Below are 16512 nucleotides of genomic sequence, written 5' to 3' on the forward strand. Positions count from 1 at the left end.
TAGGGATCAAATGGGGAGAAGCCAGCGTAGGGCGGGATCGTCCCTTCTGCATCTACTCTCACATACCTCCGGCATTTAAGTTTATCCGAAACATTTTCAGAAAAATGCAACAGTCGTGTCACCACTGCCTATCTCTCCAGAAGGCAACTCTTGTGTTTATCCTATTAGATAACAACCGTGTGGCTGAGGACCACCTCAGTGGTTGGGCTCTTGTAATCCCAATCCCAGATGCAACTAGTCAACCCATTCCTTCAGGTTTATGAAAAGTGTGCTGATGTTTCACCTGAAAAAGGAATCCCATAATTACAGCTTCTCTCTAGAAGACATGTCCCAGAGCTCTTTGATGACAACTGTCAGGCTCCTCTTGGAGACTTTTCCCTTTAGAAATGCATCATTTGGGAAAGTCTAGAGGGGAGAAGGGTATTGAAGTAGGGAAGGGAAAGAAGAATGGGTAAGAGGTTTCACTTTCACCTGAAACCATTAATTAAGAGTTTCAAAAACACAGCAATGAGTTTTGGTGTACATTAATGGCCCACTGTATTTCATCAAAAGTCATGAAGTAAGAATTCTGTCCAACTCAACGTGTGTTACAGCAAGAGACCCCCTCCTAATGGCATAAAAAATATTCATGATTGTCCTACTTGTAAAAGTACTAAAGACACTTCCATGTCAAAGCCCAGAGTTGCATCATCAGAGCATAAAGAAATGCTTTTTGACCAGCTGACTGCAGGTGTCAAAGACTGAAATGCATGTTCCAAAGGCACATCTCTGCTGATACCTATTGTGGATTTATGGGTAAATGAATAGGAAAGATTTTAAAATGGAATTTAGCAACTGGCAATTTACCAAACTTTCAAGACTGTAGATTGGCACGTTGAAGTGATTTCACATGGGAGTTACAGATTCGACGTACAATTATTGAATGCCTGCCAAACACTGAAAAGTACTGATACTAAGTTAAGTGATAGTGTTGCAAAAGCTAAGGTCTTCCATTGACAAAAACAAAAAAGGTGACTCAAAAGACTAAAACTAAGTTCTCATCAATATCAGGTGTTCTTAAACAGTGATATATGATGCAGAAATGTATCTTGAGATACAAACAGTATGTGTTTTGGGACACTTACCCTTTGAATCTTAGGCTTATTTTTAAGTACTAATTATATGACACCATCTCTTTAGTCTAGGAATGTTGGTTCCTCAGAGCACTGTATCATCTCCACGATACCCAAGACGTAGTGAAAATGGAAATGCTTATGAAAGGAAAGATTTCAAAAACCAGAAAAGATATCCTCTACACTGCATTGTTTAATCATAATATGTAAGTGATTATATGCTTTAAGGTACACTATACATAGAACTGTCACTTGCATATAATACAGTAAAATGATTGTATCTCCTTGTAGTTTTCGAATTTACTCCTCCACATGCAATGTTGCACAGTGACCCTCACAATAATCTTATCTGATGCACATAGAAGTGATGTTGTCCTCATTTTAACATAGAAGAAATTGAGGTTTGGGGAGAGTTATAGGAGGTCCCAGCAATTAATAGCGGCCATGAAAGCAAGAACCCAGGCTTCTGACTCTCAGCCCAGCACTTCCTACCATACATGTAGAATGAAAAGCCACCCCACACTTCATAAAATTGACTGTGGATCCTGCAACTGTCACGACAAAAAGTAGAGGGAGAGTGAGTACTTCTTTTAGCAACGAAAACCGTGTAACCTATGATTGAAAGAGTAGACGAAGAATCATTAACTTTTCTTCACATTCACATAACATGAATATTGACGGAATTTCTGAATAGCTGCATGGAAATTCCTACACAGAGCCAAGAGAAAAAGTATTTTCTAGAGTTCCTGATACAACTTAAAGAGCTCTGTTAAATCTTTTCAAGTGGAATCGGTTAATGCAAGGAAAGTCATCAATACTGCACCCAGATTCCCCCAAAAGAGGTAAAAAATTAAATTAAAAAATAAAATTAAAAAAACAAAACGAAACAAAAACACCTTGTCCGTCCTTCCTAAGACCAACAATTTTCGGGCTGGTCAGTTTTCCCTACGAAAAACCTTGTGCTCTCTTGGGGCGGGGGAGAGATGGGATTTCTAAAGATCTCGATTTTTAACAGCCTGGTTTCATAAACAGGCCCTTCTGAGCATCAGTAACACAAGTGAGAGTGAACTATTCCCCCGGGGGGAAGAGAAGGCTCGGCGGTGATGAGCACCGATAAAGCCGGTAGAGGAGAGCGAGAAGGCGAAGAGGAGCGGCACAAAAGCTGTCTCTCTCCGGGCCCCGGGTGCTGACCGCGCCCGCTCGGAGCGCAGGAGCGGGTGCCGCCCTCCCCGCCCTCCCGCGCGCCGGGCCGGCCGGGACCTACCAGCGAGAGCACTTTATAGGTGTTGGGGTCCTTGGCCGTGCGGGCGCGCGCCGCCTTCTCCAGCGGCTCCTCCCCCAGGTCCATGGGGGCCAGCAGGGACGAGGCCGCCGGCGGCTCCCCGGGCGCCTCGGCTGTAGAGCCACGGCCCAGGTGGCCGCCGTTCCCCGCAGGGCCCTCCCGGGAGCCGCGCCCGCCCTCGCCGCCGCGGTTCCCAACCCCAACGCAGCCGTCACGCTCCATCGTGGCGCTGGGCACTCGGCTCTCACTGCCCCGCCGCGCCTTTAATAGGCTCCGCACGAGCCCCGCCTCACCCCGCCCCGCCCCGACCGCCGCGCCCGCCCCTCGCCGCCAGACCCTTGGCTCGGCCCCAGCAGCCCGGCGCTGCGAATGAGGGGAAAGCAGCTCAACGCCCCGGATTATTTGGCTTCCTGTCTGATGGCGGTCGCTCTGCGTGTGGGTTATTTTGGGTCCTTTACGTGGGCGCGTCTTTAACTCCCCACCTCCCACCCCCCAGCCTTACCCGCCTCGCGCCCCGGCCACCAGCCGAACACTTGGAGGAATCGCCCTGCATGGTCTCGCGGCGCGGGCTGGACTGGAACTGCAGAGCGTGGTCTGCAGAGGGCATGAGATCATGGGGCCTCAAAATAGAGCGTAGGAGAGGAAGGATCCGGCCTCCGGGCCAGTGCAGCTTCTCAAAGGCGGGAGAGTGCAGTCAGGACAGACCTGTGTGTTTCTGGATGGACAAGCAGAGAGGCTATGGGGTCAAGCGTTGGGGGAAGCGACCTTTGTCTCCTACGTAGAAACAGACAAGAATTCGCTCAAAGCCCTGCTATCCACTACCTACCTACTCAGGATTATCCAACCTTAAAATACCTGAATTTACAAATGCACACATAAAAGAGATATAATTTTCTGTGGTTTCTGTGCTGGGGGCGAGGGCTGCTCTTGCTTTATTTGTTTATTAGTTCTTTTAGACCTTATACATCGAAAGCTTCAAAGTGTCCGCGCTGCACTCTCCTGAGATTGCCACCAGTACTTGTTAGCACCGTCAAAAATTTCAACAGTCTGGAATACTTTGATACTTTGTTTTTGAACTAGGACACGAACAGTAGGCTATAATTCTTGGTGGGTTTTGCTTCACCTTTGATTCTACAACTTTTACATTTCCTTGCTCATCAATTAGAAAAACCACAAGTGTGTAGTGACGTGAGTCTTGGTTGTCAAGCGGAAAACAATGACTTTCCATACCCGGAACTGACTTTAGTGACCAAGGAAAGTTATACCATCCAATATCAATTAATTTTCAATTCATTTTGATTTCAGGAATATATACAAATATTTTTTTTAATGAGAATGGATGCTTAACATATAAGGTGTGTGTTGTCCCCTTTAAAATAGTTAACTTGGGATGCTTTCCATTTATACTGCTTGATTGATTCATTCATTCTAATAATGAATCCTTCAGTTCAATCTCTTGGCTTCCAACAATGTCAGTGGTCTCCAACAATATCAAAGATGCACAGAAGTATATCTTTCCCAAGTGGCTCTCAGGCTGATCAAACAGGGTGAAGGCAGTAAACAAAAAACTAAAACCCAAATTATATATGCGTGATAGAATCACACATAGTATATTATGAGAGCTTAGTGGAAAGGGTAACTGACATCTGGAAGAAGTAAAGGCCATCCCTCAAAGCACTATTGAGCTCTTTTATTTTTTTAATTACCTTTGAGTCAGCTTTCAAACCAAACCACCCAAGAGAAACAGTTTTTCACTACCACATAGTCACACAATTTTTTACCCCAAACGTGGCTCTAAATTTTCCTTTGACTGTTTCCAAAAATCAGAGTCAAGGACAAAGATTTACGGAGACTGGTCAAATGAGTGTAAAAACTTCTAAAAGCAACTCAACAGAGTCATTCCAAAGTGGCTTTGAACTTGAGAAAACAAATGAAATAAGTGTATTGTCTGCATCCCAAGTCAAAAAATCATTTTTTTGCGGTACGCGGGCCTCTCACTGTTGTGGCCTCTCCCGTTGCGGAGCACAGGCTCCAGACGCGCAGGCTCAGCGGCCATGGCTCACGGGCCCAGCCGCTCCAAGGCATGTGGGATCTTCCCAGACGGAGGCACGAACCCGTGTCCCCTGCATTGGCAGGTGGACTCTCAACCACTGCACCACCAGGGAAGCACCCAACCGGGACTTTTATGGGTAACTATAAAAATCCAGTTGAAACCCTAAAATTAGAATAAAAGTGGATCAAGTGGGCCACTCATGTTGTTTAGCCACACGCTGAGCTATAGACAAGTCTTGTCTCCATCTTGTTTATATTCAAAATGATCTGAGGGACAGCTTCACACTCCAAAGCACAATAAGGTCAAGAGACAGAGACCGCAACAAAACTTCTCCGGCTAGTGTAAAGGTGAACAATGAATGTGTCATTCGATGATTGAGAACTGTAATCTAGTACAGCAGAAAAGATGAGGGTGGAAGATTTTGTGATTCCTTAAGTTGTACTGTACAAAAATATGTAAACACTTGCCCCTTGGTTCCTGAAACTTTGGGTATGAGTAAGGCCAAAACAGCAAACACAACCAACTTGTTATCTATGTTTGAACTATGACTTCTCAAAGTTGAGAAACAACTCTCTTCTCAGCTTTTAAAAAATGAAATATACTATAGAGTAATTATTTTAGCACCGGCTCCAGAGCTTCTCCAGCTGAAATCCCTCCAATTCTCCAGTGGAACATGGAAGACATCTAGCCCAGTCTAAAATGAAAAAACAAGTTTCTTTCATTTTTATGAGATCTAGAAAAAAAATTTTGTTTCCATGGCATTAATTTATTTTTAAGACTTTGCCTGACTTCCTGATTTCTCTTTCTTTTTTGTAAGTGCAAAAATATTTCCCCTGGAAGAAGCTTGGATTGCAATTTGACCATGTCCAGAGTTCGAGAACTCTCTGAGCCTTGTTTGCCTCATTTATAAACTGGTGTTACAAATAATAACATAAAATTACACTAGTATCTCTAAATGTCAACAAAATGTTTTACATTTTCCCAACTTTACATAAAAATTTAAATAGATCCGTTCCATATTTAAATCACTCAATCCCTATCCCTAAGAAAGAGAATAAAATGATTTAATTTTTACATAAATTATGCATGATTTAAATATTTAAATATAACTATAAATGATTTAAATATAACTTCTGGGAAGGTTTGAGAGCTCCCATTGGATATATGCATCTGCAAAGGGAGAGCCCATGGGATCAGGAAGGGATACTGACCCCTCTGTGATGGAGAAAACACACCTCGTTGTCAAGTAACAAAGTCAGTGAAGTGAGCGCAGAAAGTGAATGCAATTGAGTCATAGAAACTGTGGAAAAATGGCAAATGCAGACCCCATCTAAAGGGAACTGCTGTCCAGTCTTCACTTTTTGGTTGTCCACGGCCTCTGCCACCCCACATTGTCTCTTTTATACCTCATGTCAAGCAAAACCTGGGGTTACCAAGTAATCTGAATTCATGCCTGCCATTTTGCTATTTGTTTTCTCTATGCCTCATGGGGTTTTTTTTGTCCTTCTGTTTCTCCTTCACTTCTTTAAAATTGTATTTCAAATATGTTTTATTATACCATGTTAATTCCTCTGTTGAATTTTACCTTTTCTAAAGAGTTCCTTTCTTAGTAGTTGCTCTAGAGGTTATAATATGCATCTTTAATTTACCATCTACTTCAGATTAATACTGACTTCATTCTGGTAAAATATAACATTGTTTTCTGTAATAGATCTCCATGTTCTGATTCCTCATTTCTGCCATTATTATCATATGTATTAATCTATATGTTATAAAGCCAATGATGCAGTGTTATAATCATTGTTTTAAACCTTAGGTTTTTTTTAAAGAAATTAAGAAAACAGAGTATGCATACAGACACACACACATACACACACACACACACACACACACACACACACTGATTTTTTTTTCATGAATCTGAGTCAGACTTTCTTGGTTCCTTGCAAGTACTGTAATTTTTGGTTGAAAACTGGACTTGTAGGTAATATGTTATAGCTACTCTGGATTCTGATTATTTTTCTGAGAATTTTTTCTTTCAGTACTCTCCTGGACTTAAAACTTCAGATTCTTCCTGCTGTTTTCTATAGATTTTGCCATTTTCACACTCCACCATCACCTCACGAAATCAAGTCTGCCCCTCTGATGGCTAAAGGCTACAAACTCCCACTGTTCTTATCCAACCCTAGCAGTTTTTCAAGAATAAATGCCTTCTCAACTTGTCTGCCTTTGGTCAGTTTACAGAACCCTGAGATGATTGTTAGGGTCATCTTATCTTTGACTATAAGGCCCACTGGGTAACTCCACTGGCTCTCAACTCAGGTAACTTCCACATCCCCAAAAGCATGCGAGAAATTCAGTATTGCTCCCTTCCTACAGTAGAGCCAGCTTTCATCCGCTACATCAGATTCTGCCTAGCCACACGGTGTAAACATTTTTCATTTGGACGAAGGCCCTCCATATTGATGAGGGGAACGTTCTGCCCACAGAGGCCCAATCGGGAAGCAGGGTAGAAGCATCTCTGCTTCAGCCTTTCTATTCAACCTGCCTAACACTTACCTTCCCAACCAGGATTTCAGCTCACAAAAGGTAAAGCCATCAGAAAGGTGTCTAACTGAACCCTTCCCTCTCACCCTTCTCCTTTCCACACTCCACAGAAACCAAGAGTCAACTTTCTCTCATTGCAGTGTAGCAGGGATTTTTCATGCATCATCTCCTGAGTTCTGTATTCCCACGGTTTATAGTCCACTGAACATTCAAGTCTTTCAGGCTTCACACTTAATTTGTTTGTGAGAGCTTAAAAAATTTAGAAATTGTTTTGTCTCTTAACGACACCTGGCTTTGAAGTGGGTGTTACATATCCTTGAAGTAGGTATTACAATTATATTTTTGCAGTTGAAAACTGGTAGCAATTCCTTTATCTTTGTATATTGGGCATAATAAAGCCAAGGCTGCCCACCTTATCTTCCTCTCCCAGCTCTGAGGCAAGTGGATAATTCTAGTTGGCCAGTTATCAGATCCTTCACACAGAAAAAAAAATTTAACTCACCATTCTCTTCAAAATTATTATCCATATTTACCCCCACAAGTATATAATCACATGTAACACGTATATAGGAAAGATGCTGACATTTTTTTGACTCATCAATATGGGGAATCCCATTTTTTCTGTTGATGTGGTCATCAAAGCTGGTTAGGTATGATCATGGGACACACAGGACCAAGCCTGAGACAAGCACGTGGCTTTCCTTCTCACTCATCTGAGAGAACATTTGCTACAAAGATACCATAGTTGCAGGATAGTCTAAAATCTTGGGAGACAAGGAGGAATACTGCAGCTGTGAACCCCAAAGAGTAAGAATTTCCTCTTCCTCACTGTGCTGGTGACATCATCCAGAACGTCAGATGCTTAAGTCTGGCCCAGTGTAAGACAGATTTGTTCATTCTCGTAATATGGAGAATAGTGGGGGAAAAAGCTTTGTACCTCTTTATACCTTAAGCCCCCTAAAGCCAAAATATTGGAAAAACAGTATAAAAAAAGATATCTCATATTTTATTCCAGTATAAACTTCTAAAAGATAAAAATGTGAACATAAACACATGCACAAAAACCCCTCAAATGCATATGAAAAAAAATATAGGTGATTATCAAAAATTACCTCATAGCTCCTGGTTTTTCAAACAAACGTTTTTTAAAAGAATGAATAAATGAGAGAGATGAAGTATGATCTTTCTTAATATACAAGGGAGTTTATAATCATTTAAAGCTAATGATATTTTGAAAAACTTAAGTATTTAAAAAAATGACAAAAAACCCAACTCTTTTTATTAAAAAAGAAAGGCACTTACCAGAAATAGAAAAGCATATGGCCAAGAAAACATTCAAAGCAATGCTCTAACTAATAATAGGGAACTGCCAATCAAAGGGATACTATATTACCAATAAAATAAAATTAGACAAAACATATTAAAAATGTCTTTTCATCATATTAATAATGGGTAGCTAAGGACTGTTATATTTTATATAAAAGAAACAAACATAGTGAAGGATAGAAATTAATGAAATCAAAACCAGAAAGAAATGGAGAAACTCAATGACACCAAAAGATATTTATTTGCAAAGCTTAATAAAATTGATAAGCCTCTAATTAGACTTGTTGGGAAAGAAACAAATTCCTAATATTGTGAAACAGGTGGCACAAACACTACAGATTCTACAAACATTAGGAGGATAAGGGAATATTGTAAACAATTTTATGTGAAATTCTAGAAGGACAAAACTGTAGTGACAGAAAGCGGGCTTGTGTTTGCTAGGATCAGGGTGAGAGGAGGAAATTGACTATAAATGGGCACAAGGGGACTTTTTGGAGTAATAGAAATGCTCTACATTATGATATTGGTGGTTATACGACTGCATATATCTGTCAAAACTCATTGAATCGTAGACCTAAAATCAAAGAATTTTAGTATGTATCAAATGTACCTCAATAAAAGTGATTTTTAAAAATTAAAAAAAGGAAATCATGCAAACAGGGACGTCTGGAAAAAGATGATGGATCAAATGGGTACATTTGCTTTCACTTTCTCCCCAGACCATACTAAGACAAAAGAATGCCTTTTTTAAAGGCATAAATCCTCGGGGACAAAGAGAATTGGCAAGACATGACGAGAATAACACAATAGTGGATGGAAAAACAGGTGGACGCTTGATAAATGCTTTAACAGACCAAAGAAAGCCTAACCCTAAACCAAAAGTGAAGAAAACCAAGATGTAACCAGACATATGCAAAATGGGCTACACCAGGTACTTCTGTTAGAGTCTGTGAAGGTAGGACTAAAAAACGGGCAAATTGGTTCAAAGTCTGTTTAAGAAGCAGTTAGAGGGCCAGATCTTCTCCCCAGTTCCATGCAGCTGGTGACTATTCTTCCCCCTTGTCAGCAGAAAACTGGAGGTTTATTTTGTGGAGAAAATAAAACAGAACCTTTGGACTCTAGGGCTCTAGAACTGAAAGGCAAGAAATTACCATATCATCATATTTGGCTAATTACCATATATTTACCCAAAATATATATTTAGTGTGAAAAATAGGTTGCAAATATGCATACTGAATGCTAATCCGCCTGCGCTCTGGAACACACATTTATTGATTACTTACTGTATAACAAGGACTGTACCAGAAACATGGGATAAAGAAAGAAAAACAAGAATGGTCCAAACTCACGAGAAGCTCCTAGCCCAGTGTGGAAGCCAGAAATATTCACAGTTAATTGTAATACAGTATGTTGAGAACTATGAAAGGGCAGCACAATGTATTGGGAGCCCATAGAAAGGTACAAATCCCAAACTGGAGGGCTATAGTCCTTATGACTATCATTGCTTATACCTCCTGTAGTCTACTTTAGAAAACCTATTCTCCTGAGAGCCACTAGAAAGGACAGCCTTACATATCCTGGGACATGGCCCTGCTCTTGTGGTCACGAATGATTTGATCAGATGCCTCACAGAAATCCAGCCCATCCATTCACTCTGCTGTGACCGGGGTTTTCTCTGGCTTGAGCTCTAAGGTTTGCTGTGGCTTGAGAATTTTGCAATCAGACAGAGCCGAAAGTCACAATGTAGAAAGAGCAGCTGACAGAGACCACGCTGGACTCACCGTGCAAGCTGAGTCAGCAGAGGATTCTGGTAGATACAGAAAGGGAAGTATGGAGTGGGCACTTGGAGAGAAGCAGAGTCAGGAGAAAACGTGAAGTGACCTCCTGATTTTCAACACCCTAACCCACTACCGGTGTGGCTCAGCTCTACCTTACTTACTGTCTTTGGATCTTACCTGTTGTTGTATTCTCAAAAGAATGCCCCTCCTTTTGGCCATGATCTGATTTTAGTAGGTTTATTTTTCTTTTTGTTTTGGCAGTACGCGGGCCTCTCAGTGTTGTGGCCTCCCCCGTTGCAGAGCACAGGCTCCGGACGCGCAGGCTCAGCGGCCGTGGCTCACGGGCCCAGCCACTCCACAGCATGTGGGATCTTCCCGGACCGGGACACGAACCCGTGTCCCCTGCATCAGCAGGCGGACTCTCAACCACTGCGCCACCAGGGAAGCCCTGATTTATTCCTTATTAACACAGTCACGTGTACACATACACACACGTGTCTCTTTCTATCTCTATCTACATATTTGTCTATTGCATAACTACAGAAAAGAATTCAACTGGAGGGACTTCCGGGAAGATGGCGGAAGAGTAAGACGCGGAGATCACCTTCCTCTCCACAGATACACCAGAAGTATATCTACGCGTGGAACAACTCCTACGGAGCACCTACTGAACGCTGGCAGAAGACCTCAGACCTCCCAAAAGGCAAGGAACCCCCCACGTACCTGGTTAGGGCAAAAGAAAAAACTAAACAGGGACAGGAGGATAGGGACGGGTCCTGCACCAGCGGGAGAGAGCTGTGAAGGAGGAAAAGTGTCCACACACTAGGAAGCCCCTTCGCGGGTGGAGACTTCGGGAGGCGGAGTGGGGGAGCTTGGGAGCTGCGGAGGAGAACACAGCAACAGGGGTGCGGAGGGCAAAGCGGACAGATTCCAGCGCAGAGGATCGGGCCGACCGGCACTCACCAGCCGAGGGGCTTGTCTGCTCGCCCGCCGGGTCGGGCGGGACTGGGAGCTGAGGCTCCGGCTTTTGTCGGAGCGCCGGGAGAGGACTGAGGTTGGCGGCGTGAACACAGCCTGCAGAGCGTTGGTGCGCCGCGGCTGGCCGGGAGAGAGTCGGGGAGGGGTCTGGACCTGCCGAAGAGGCAAGAGACTTTTGCGTCCCTCTTTGTTTCCTGGTGCACGAGGAGAGAGGATTAAGAGCGCTGCTTGAGAGGGCTCCAGGGACGGGCGCGAGCCGCGGCTAAGATTGCGGAGCCCAGAGACGGACATGGGACGCTGAGGCCGCTGCTGCCGCCGCCGGGAGGCCTGTGTGCGAGCACAGGTCACTAGCCACACGCCCTTCCGGGGAGCCTGTGCAGCCCGCCACTGCCAGGGTCCCGGGATCCGGGACGGCTCCCCCGGGAGAGCGCACGTCGCCCTCAGGCTGCAGCGTCACGCCGGCCTCTGCCGCTGCAGGCCCGCCCCGCACTCCGTGACCCTCCCTACCCCCCCGGCCTGGGTGAGCCAGAGCCTCCGAATCAGCGGCTCCTTTAACCCCGTCCTGTCTGAGCAAAGAACAGACGCCCTCCGGCGACCTACACGCACAGGCGGGGCCAAATCCAAAGCTGAGCCCCTGGGAACTGTCAGAACAAAGAAGAGAAAGGGAAATCTCTCCCAGCAGCCTCAGAAGCAGCGGATTAAAGCTCCACAATCAACTTGATATACCCTGCATCTGTGGAATACCTGAATAGACAACGAATCATCCCAAATTAAGGAGCCCTGTGGATGAAAGGCTCTTGGTGCTGCAGCCAGGAGTCAGTGCTGTGCCTCTGAGGTGGGAGAGCCAACTTCAGGACACTGGTCCACAAGAGGCCTCCCAGCTGCACATAATATCAAAAGCAAAAATCTCGGAGAGATCTCCATCTCAACGCCAGCACCCAGCTTCACTCAACGACCAGCAAGCTACAGTGCTGGACATCCTATGCCAAACAACTAGCAAGACAGGAACACAACCCCACCCATTAGCAGAGAGGCTGCCCAAAATCATAGTAAGTCTACAGACACCCCAAAACACACCACCAGACGTGGACCTGCCCACCAGAAAGACAAGATCCAGCCTCATACACCAGAACACAGGCACTAGTCCCCTCCACCAGGAAGCCTACACAACCCACTGAACCAACCTTAGCCACTGGGGACAGACACAAAAAACAACAGGAACTACGAACCTTCAGCCTGCAAAAAAGGAGACCCCAAACACAGTAAGATAAGCAAAATGAAAAGACAGAAAAACACACAGCAGATGAAGGAGCAAGATAAAAACCCACCAGACCTAACAAATGAAGAGGAAATAGGCAGTCTACCTGAAAAAGAATTCAGAATAATGATAGTAAGGTTGATCCGAAATCTTGGAGATAGAATGGACAATAGAATGGACAAATTGCAAGAATCAGTTAACAAGGACCTAGAAGAACTAAAGATGAAACAAGCAACAATGAACAACACAATAAATGAAATTAAAAGTACTCTAGATGGGATCAATAGCAGAATAACTGAGGCAGAAGAACGGATAAGTGACCTGGAAGATAAAACAGTGGAAATAACTACTGCAGAGCAGAAAAAAGAAAAAAGAATGAAAAGAACTGAGGACAGTCTCAGAGACCTCTGGGACAACATTAAACGCACCAACATTCGAATTATAGGGGTTCCAGAAGAAGAAGAGAAAAAGAAAGGGACTGAGAAAATATTTGAAGAGATTATAGTTGAAAACTTCCCTAATATGGGAAAAGAAATAGTTAATCAAGTCCAGGAAGCACAGAGAGTCCCATACAGGATAAATCCAAGGAGAAATACGCCAAGACACATATTAATCAAACTGTCAAAAATTAAATACAAAGAAAACATATTAAAAGCAGCAAGGGAAAAACAACAAATAACACACAAGGGAATCCCCATAAGGTTAACAGCTGATCTTTCAGCAGAAACTCTGCAAGCCAGAAGAGAGTGGCAGGACATATTGAAAGTGTTGAAGGAGAAAAACCTGCAACCAAGATTACTTTACCCAGCAAGGATCTCATTCAGATTAGATGGAGAAATTAAAACCTTTACAGACAAGCAAAAGCTGAGAGAGTTCAGCACCACCAAACCAGCTCTACAACAACTGCTAAAGGAACTTCTCTAGGCAAGAAACACAAAAGAAGGAAAGGACCTACAATAATGAACCCAAAACAATTAAGAAAATGGGAATAGGAACACACATATCGATAATTACCTTAAATGTAAATGGACTAAATGCTCCCACCAAAAGACACAGATTGGCTGAATGGATACAAAAACAAGACCCATATATTTGCTGTCTACAAGAGACCCACTTCAGACCTAGAGACACACACAGACTGAAAGTAAGGGGATGGAAAAAGGTATTTCATGCAAATGGAAACCAAAAGAAAGCTGGAGTAGCAATTCTCATATCAGACAAAATAGACTTTAAAACAAAGACTATTAGAAGAGACAAAGAAGGACACTACATAATGATCAAGGGATCGATCCAAGAGGAAGATATAACAATTGTAAATATTTATGCACCCAACTTAGGTGCACCTCAATACATAAGGCAAATACTGACAACCATAAAAGGGGAAATCGACAGTAACACATTCATAGTAGGGGACTTTAACACCCCACTTTCACCAATAGACAGATCATCCAAAATGAAAATAAATAAGGAAAAACAAGCTTTAAATGATACATTAAACGAGATGGAGTTAATTGATACTTATAGGACATTCCATCCAAAAACAACAGAATACACATTTTTCTCAAGTGCTCATGGAACATTCTCCAGGATAGATCATATCTTGGGTCACAAATCAAGCCTTGGTAAATTTAAGAAAATTGAAATTGTATCAAGTATCTTTTCTGACCACAACGCCATGAGACTAGATATCAATTACAGGAAAAGATCTGTAAAAAATACAAACACATGGAGGCTAAACAATACACTACTTAATAATGAAGTGACCACTGAAGAAATCAAAGAGGAAATCAAAAAATACCTAGAAACAAACGACAATGGAGACACAACGACCCAAAACCTGTGGGATGCAGCAAAAGCAGTTCTAAGGGGGAAGTTTATAGCAATACAAGCCCACCTTAAGAAGCAGGAAACATCTCGAATAAACAACCTAACCTTGCACCTCAAGCAATTAGAGAAAGAAGAACAAAAAAACCCCAAAGCTAGCAGAAGGAAAGAAATCATAAAAATCAGATCAGAAATAAATGAAAAAGAAATGAAGGAAACAATAGCAAAGATCAATAAAACTAAAAGCTGGTTCTTTGAGAAGATAAACAAAATAGATAAACCACTAGCCAGACTCATCAAGAAAAAAAGGGAGAAGACTCAGATCAATAGAATTAGAAATGAAAAAGGAGAGGTAACAACTGACACTGCAGAGATAAAAGAGATCATGAGAGATTACTACAAGCAACTCTATGCCAATAAAATGGACAATCTGGAAGAAATGGACAAATTCTTAGAAATGCACAACCTGCCAAGACTGAATCAGGAAGAAATAGAAAATATGAACAGACCAATCACAAGCACTGAAATTGAAACTGTGATTAAAAATCTTCCAACAAAGAAAAGCCCAGGACCAGATGGCTTCACAGGCGAATTCTATCAAACATTTAGAGAAGAGCTAACACCTATCCTTCTCAAACTCTTCCAAAATATAGCAGAGGGAGGAACACTCCCAAACTCCTTCTACGAGGCCACCATCACCTTGATACCAAAACCAGACAAGGATGTCACAAAGAAAGAAAACTACAGGCCAATAACACTGATGAACATAGATGCAAAAATCCTCAACAAAATACTAGCAAACAGAATCCAATAGCACATTAAAAGGATCATACACCATGATCAAGTGGGGTTTATTCCAGGAATGCAAGGATTCTTCAATATACGCAAATCTATCAATGTGATAAACCATATTAACAAACTGAAGGAGAAAAACCATATGATCATCTCAATAGATGCAGAGAAAGCTTTTGACAAAATTCAACACCCATTTATGATAAAAACCCTGCAGAAAGTAGGCATAGAGGGAACTTTCCTCAACATAATAAAGGCCATATATGACAAGCCCACAGCAAACATCATCCTCAATGGTGAAAAACTGAAAGCATTTCCACTAAGATCAGGAACAAGACAAGGTTGCCCACTCTCACCACTCTTATTCAACAGAGTTTTGGAAGTTTTAGCCACAGCAATCAGAGAAGAAAAGAAAATAAAAGGAATCCAAATCGGAAAAGAAGAAGTAAAGCTGTCACTGTTTGCAGATGACATGATCCTATACATAGAGAACCCTAAAGATGCTACCAGAAAACTACTAGAGCTAATCAATGAATTTGGTAAAGTGGCAGGATACAAAATTAATGCACAGAAATCTCTGGCATTCCTATATACTAATGATGAAAAATCTGAAAGTGAAATCAAGAAAACACTCCCATTTACCATTGCAACAAAAAGAATAAAATATCTAGGAATAAACCTACCTAAGGAGACAAAAGATCTGTATGCAGAAAATATAAGACACTGATGAAAGAAATTAAAGACGATACAAATAGATGGAGAGATATACCATGTTCTTGGATTGGAAGAATCAACATTGTGAAAATGACTCTACTACCGAAAGCAATCTATAGATTCAATGCAATCCCTATCAAACTACCACTGGCATTTTTCACAGAACTAGAACAAAAAATTTTGCAATTTGTATGGAAACACAAAAGACCCCGAATAGCCAAAGCAATTTTGAGAACGAAAGAAGGAACTGGAGGAATCAGGCTCCCAGACTTCAGACTATACTACAAAGCTACAGTTATCAAGACGGTATGGTACTGGCACAAAAACAGAAAGATAGATCAATGGAACAGGATAGAAAGCCCAGAGATAAACCCACGCACATATGGTCACCTTATCTTTGACAAAGGAGGCAGAAATGTACAGTGGAGAAAGGACAGCCTATTCAATAAGTGGTGCTGGGAAAACTGGACAGCTACATGTAAAGGTATGAAATTAGATCACTCCCTAACACCATACACAAAAATAAGCTCAAAATGGATTAAAGACCTAAATGTAAGGCCAGAAACTATCAAACTCTTAGAGGAAAACATAGGCAGATCACTCTATGACATAAATCACAGCAAGGTCCTTTTTGACCCACCTCCTAGAGAAATGGAAATAAAAACAAGAGTAAACAAATGGGACCTAATGAAACTTAAAAGCTTTTGCACAGCAAAGGAAACCATAAAGAAGACCAAAAGACAACCCTCAGAATGGGAGAAAATATTTGCAAATGAAGCAACTGACAAAGGATTGATCTCCAAAATTTATAAGCAGCTCATGCAGCTTAATAACAAAAAAACAAACAA

General features: G+C 42.1%; 1 protein-coding gene across 2 annotated transcripts in view; it reads right to left on the reverse strand.

Moving 5' to 3' along the window:
* Nucleotides 1-2616, reverse strand: part of ENPP1 (ectonucleotide pyrophosphatase/phosphodiesterase 1) — a 65956-nt gene extending 63340 nt beyond the window's left edge. The window contains exon 1 of one of the 2 annotated variants that reach the window (XR_009543753.1): nucleotides 2377-2586. Coding sequence is in view for 1 of the 2 variants with exons in the window: in XM_060167336.1 (XP_060023319.1) it covers nucleotides 2377-2616 (240 nt within the window). In the remaining variant the exon portion in view is untranslated. Of the gene's footprint in view, nucleotides 1-2376 lie in introns of both variants that reach the window. The other variant, XM_060167336.1, reaches the window with a different exon arrangement.
* Nucleotides 2617-16512: the final 13896 nt, after the last annotated feature.

The sequence above is a fragment of the Lagenorhynchus albirostris genome, chromosome 12, assembly GCF_949774975.1.
Source record: "Lagenorhynchus albirostris chromosome 12, mLagAlb1.1, whole genome shotgun sequence".
Lineage (NCBI taxonomy): Eukaryota > Metazoa > Chordata > Mammalia > Artiodactyla > Delphinidae > Lagenorhynchus > Lagenorhynchus albirostris.